This window comes from Zea mays, chromosome 2, assembly GCF_902167145.1.
Source record: "Zea mays cultivar B73 chromosome 2, Zm-B73-REFERENCE-NAM-5.0, whole genome shotgun sequence".
In the NCBI taxonomy this organism is placed as follows: Eukaryota; Viridiplantae; Streptophyta; class Magnoliopsida; order Poales; family Poaceae; genus Zea; species Zea mays.
Genome location: NC_050097.1, coordinates 216116823 through 216122621, shown reverse-complemented (window position 1 = coordinate 216122621; position 5799 = coordinate 216116823). Strand labels below are relative to the sequence as shown.

Genomic DNA, 5799 nt, shown 5'->3' with positions numbered 1-5799 from the left:
AAGGGTAGCAGGCGGAGAAGACAGGACGACGTCGCCTGAGCACCCCTACATGCGTAGCGCATCAACCTACGTCGCAACCTACTCCTGCGCCCTACTCCGATTAGACGAGGCAAAGGCACGACAAGCCAGGAGATCTACACGAAGTCCAGGAGAAGATACCCGTTCTCCACGAGTCGCCGCTCCACTCACTCTATATCTAGCAATAGATTACTGGGCCTAGCTGTCGGGGCTCGGGTCCCTTGTATGTGCCCCCTTAGACTGTAAAAGGGAGGGCACACAACGTTACAACGAGGAGGAAACAAGGCATAGAGACTCTCAAACAATACAACTCACAGTGGATGTAGGGTATTACGCTCCGACAGCCCAAACCACTCTAACTCTTGTGTTCTCGTGTTCTTCCAGCTAATCAGGCAAATCCCTAGGCCCCCTTCTCATCTTAGGATCAGGGCAGGTGCATTCCGCCACTCGGTCGGAGGAGTTTTCCCTCCGACAACATCCAATCTTAACATAAAACTAGTATATGTTGATTAACCCTCTAGGTTTGGAGATCGTAGGTATCCTAATCATGTTCATAGGTTATGCAAGGTGTTATATGGGCTAAAGCAAGATACAATGGCATGGTAGATTTCCTTATTAAGAAGGGCTTCAAAATCAAGGTGGTCACACCACATCATTCACCAAGAAGCTACACGGCAATATCTTCATTTGTCAATTTTATGTTGAGGACAATACTTTTGACTTAACTAATGAAGGACATGGCAAAAAATTTAGTGGATTGATGTAGAAGGAGTTCACTCTATCAATGATTAGAGAGCTTACATTCTTCTTGGTTGGTTTTCAAGGCAAGCAAATGAGAGAAGGAATTTCATCTCACAAGAGAAACACTCCAAAGATCTACTCAAAAAGATTCAAGATGAATGAATGTAAGACACCCATAAATATAACATTTAGAAGTCAAGATATAAAATTAAAATTTTGATTGTTTTAAAATATAAAAAGGGAAAAGGTCGCACGGTTGGGATGGGACGACGCAAGGAAGCGGAGAAAAGATGAGGCGCCTGAGCCCATTTAAGCCGATTATGTTCGTCTGGATCCATTTTGTACGTAGATTGGGTCAAGCCCATTTTGTGAATATGTTTTGAGTTAGTCTATATCTCAATCACTCTTCCATTCTCCTTTTGAATTAACAGCCGATGACAAAACATGTATATTAGCAGAATACCACGCACGCCAGAACTAGTAATCAGCAACAGAAACGGCACACAGTAAAGATAACAGCACATGAATATCATGAGCACAAATTTAACATCTCGTTAAATAAAACACCTCACTACACATGATGTGAACATGTCTAAACAGGCAAGCGGGTAGCGTCCCAGTATCTTGATTGCAGTTACAAAAACAAGTAATGACATATCAATAAATAAAGGAGAGGCACTATAAAGTAGCTCTTTTTTTCAATCTGATGCAAGGCACCCCCTGAAGAACACAGCTGCAGTTCGATGCAGATCCCATCACAGGTTCCTGTCGTGCAACAGTTTGCAGAACCAATGTCATTATCTGCTAGTCACAACCAAGATTCAGTACCATTTCACAAGCCCTGGGCTTCAATCTTCTAAACCTGTCAACAAATGGGGAGTCAGTTCACAACACATGTTTGTTTCACTTCACCATAACAAGAATTTCTATTTGCACTGCCTTTTACCTTACACAGATATTCCGTCACTACATTGCATCTTTTATCTATTATTAGTAAGAGAAATTCTTCAACACGACTACTCTGTATTTGCCGAGCACCATTACAAAAAAACGGTTATTTTGCTCCTGGACACCGCGCACGATTATTTTATTTACTTTCTCGGATCTGAAGAAAGATATGGTGAAGAAACATCGCTTTTGCCCTCTTCTTCAACCTCCAGCTGATCACTAAATATTTGCCATAAATGACCAACAACCATGTTTTACGACAAATATTTAGTGAGCGGTTGGAGGTTGAAGAGGGCAAAAGTTATATTTCCACACCTTGTCTTTCTTCAAATCCGAGAAAATGAAAAAATGTGGTGTCCAGGAGCAAAAAAAAGTTTTATAATGGTACTCAGCAAATACATGGAATAGCAGTGTTGATCAGCCAATTCCACCAAAGAACGGTGTCCGACAGCAAAATTTCCCTATTAGTAAATACTAGATCACAGCTTTGACACCCTTTTATTTGAAAGAGACTGCTATCTTACTTAAACTGGCGTACTTGGTGACAAATGGTGTTAACTTGTTATGGTCTAAGTAGATAAAAGCAACAAAACTAGCAAATCATAAATAAAACAGGGTATTAGCAATGCAGGTTTTCCAAATATTTTTTCACAAATAAAATAAGACAACAAACTGGCCAGACAATATAGCTCTTCTTCAAATAAACCAAATTATATTAAGGAAGAAAATTCAAAAGACCTGCAGTATATCATCAATATATATTGACTGCACTCCTAATTTTCAAGTAATAGAAGTGAGAATTGGAATGGTGAAAGTTATTTGGGTGTTCATAAGCACTCTAACTGCCTCCCAAAACTTGTGTGCTGCCACTTCTAAGTTCTAACATGAAGATAATCATCAATATAGATTGACTGCTCTCCTAATTACAAGTACCAGAAGTGAAAATTCGAATGGTGCAAGTTTTTTGGATGTTCATAAGCACTAACTGCCTCCCAAACCTTGTGTGCTGCCACTTCTAACATGAAGATAATTATCACTGATTGTGACTTGATGTACCATACAAACTATGACCAAAGAGAAGGGTGCCAGAAACAGACAGGGACTGCATTAAAGAAAATTGAGCAAACCCGGTGCCAGAGGCTCCCACATGAGTGAGGTCTGGGACGAGATAAACCGAGGCAAGCCTTCTCCCCAGAAATGAGAGGCACTTTGAACACGTGACTTGGTGACTCAATGAGACAGCTCTTACTACTATACCTGGCCTGCCCTTCCGTTAAAAAAATAGAGATTCTAAGAATTGATTCAATATTATGACACCATTACAAAATAAGCATAGAAACCCTTGAGAATAGTTTTGCTAGTAATGCTTCCTTTTTAAATGTAAAAAATCCTAAAATAAAATCTCAAATTTGCATTGTGTTTTACGATATCCCAACAAGCTTATGCTGAGATCCTTGGGAGTTCCACGGAGAAAATGTTGGTATATGATATGAAATATTGATCAGGCTATGCATTAAATAAATAGGATTAAGCATTTAAGTGTACGCAAACACAAGCTAATATTGAACAGCAAAAAAAGTCTGTAGCAGATCCAGACATGTCTGCATATGAAACTTGATGTTTACAGAAAAGATTCAAGAAGAAATCTGCCATGGAAAAGGCCTACCTGTGTTTCAGTGCATATTTTTAAATACATCATATAAATAATATACTTATTCTTGACAAATAATCAACAGAAAATATATGATCACCTGATTCATGTTCTTGATGATCACTCATCTGCTGCCTCCTCTGAGTCTGAGAGTGGTAGTAGGGTACCGAGTCCAATAACATGTCCATTCAGGCATACAAAATACTCCACAGAGTCATCATAGGCACCCAGCCTTGCGGAAGCACTCCTTGGGATCATATTTTCCTGAAACATGTTCCATAGCTTGGCCTTACAATAAGGGCACAACTCCCTTGGATGAAACCTCGCCCGCTTCTCAATCAACATCTTCTTTACCCTTGAAGTGGCAAATGACATAAAGATGCCTCGGAAGAAACCTATGTCGCCTTCTTCCCCCTGATCAAGATGCTCGCATGGATCTGACACATACAGGACATCCGACTTACATGGCAGAGGCAGGAAACTCCTGCCCGCAGTCCTAGAAAAGCGTGTCCTGAACACAAAATGGCCTGGAACGTGAATGTTATTAAACAGCCCCCCTTTTGTGCAGCCATTGCAATAGATGAGCAGCTTCCCCAGTGCCTTCCAGTTCCCATCAACAATGTGGCTGCCACCTGAATGCAAATCCAGCATCATCTTTGGAGCCCTTGCATGACAGAACTCCTTCCACAGCACCTGCTTGGCAACCTCGTCAAACCACTTGCACACACACGACAAGATAGCAATCAGCCTCGGGTTCCAGTTCATGTGGCGGAAGACGAGGAACAGAGCATCCTCACTGAGGTGGCCCTTGATGCAAACGCAGCTCGCAGAGTGTGTGCAGCGGTGCTGCTTTACCACCAACACCATCTCCAGTAATCAAATCGCTATAGCAATGATGTCCACCTTCTCATGCCTCCTTCAATCCTGTTTCACAGAAGTTGCAAAGTTAAGTTATTGGACAGTTATCATTGACTGATTGCCAGTGCCTGCAATCAAAGAAAATTCATAGAAATGGCATACACGCCGGAAAAAAAATCCTTCCTTTGTCATTTATAAATCTTGAAAACCAACATTTCACCATCACTTGTAAAGCTCGAACCAAGAGCACGAAATGCTTCCTAGGTGAACCCCCAATGTCGCCTATGAGAACCTAGAGGGGCAGACTGCATGTACCAGCTGCGTGCAGCAAGGAACTACGGTCAATCAGACAGAGCAGGCAGTGCAGGCGCTCGCTTGCTCAGCGTGCGGGGGGGTTGTGCCGGGCCGCGTGGATCGAGAGCTCCTCGAACAAGCTATACCCAGGTGCGATTCTTCGCGAGCGGCAGGGTATAAGCGCACGGCATTCTCCACCCAGCGGGAGTAGGAGACTGTGCTGGCAGCCAAGCGAGCGCACGGCGTCGGTCACGCCATTGAACACGCGTTGCGCAATCCATTCCCGCGGGAGATACAGAGCTACCGCGAACGGAGCCTTACCTGGTGCGTCGCCGCGGGGCTGGGCGAAGCCGGCGCGGGGGGACGGATTCGTTGTGGGCGTCGCCTGCGCTGCACGGCCCCTTCTCCGGTCGCCGGCGTGGAGGGCGAGGCGAGACGAGACGGGATGGACGGGACGGGAGGGGATCGGAATCGTCGGGCCGGATCGAGCCGCGCCGCACCGCACCAGATAGGCCGGCCACCAGACGGGTGCGTGCGCCGCGAGGGGGCCAGGGGCAGAACCGACCATCCACGCGGGGCCGTGACGGGGCAGGGTCCAGCTGTCCGAGGCGCCGCGCGATGCGGTGACGGGACGGCGGAAGCGACGGGGCGGGGCGCGGGGTTACGTAAACGCCCCTGGGCCCTGGCCCAGTCGGCGTCCGACTTGGTGCGGTGAGGCCGACACCGGTGGGGCGCGGCCGGCAGGGGCATTTCGGGGACGTCGAGTTGAACTGAGGCGTCAAAGAAAGAAGAAACAGATGATGGCTGCGCGTGGCCGCGAGTCCAGGTGGAGCCGCATCGGACACGGGGAGCCGCACAGTATGGTCTATTAGCCGTTGATTGTATTTGGTTAATCGGTTGGACGGTGGGATCGTACGGCACGAGCGTGGACCGCATGTTCCGTTAGATATTTCCGGTTGCGCTGAAGAGAGGAACGTGAATAGAAAACGAGAATGAGGGTGAAAATGGTGAGTAATTAGTATGTTTTATTTTTGGGAGAAAAAATGGTGAGGAAAATGAGAATATCTTTTGGCGTGGACTGAGATGGTCATGTCCTTCTTGTGTTTCATGTTTCCTCCGTGAGCTAACTGACGGATTTTCTTCACCTTGGATATCCACATTCTTTTCTATCACACGCTGGTATGTTATACAGCTGCGTCAAAATTGCTGGCATGTCCACGGGCAACTTGCTATCCTGCTGCGATCACCCCCCGGCCCAGCAGTCAGGCAAGCAGACAAATCGAGTACAT

At 45.6% G+C, this 5799-nt stretch overlaps 1 protein-coding gene across 1 annotated transcript; it reads right to left on the bottom strand.

Annotated features, from left to right (window-relative positions):
• Positions 1–1291: 1291 nt before the first annotated feature.
• On the bottom strand, positions 1292–5040 carry LOC100191252 (uncharacterized). Its single transcript, NM_001136686.2, has 3 exons — positions 4832–5040; positions 3459–4282; positions 1292–1621 (listed from the first exon to the last, which is right to left on the bottom strand). The coding sequence occupies exon 2, from the start codon at positions 4223–4225 to the stop codon at positions 3479–3481; it is 747 nt and encodes a 248-aa protein (NP_001130158.1). The 5' UTR covers positions 4226–4282; positions 4832–5040; the 3' UTR covers positions 1292–1621; positions 3459–3478.
• Between the last annotated feature and the right edge of the window lie 759 nt (positions 5041–5799).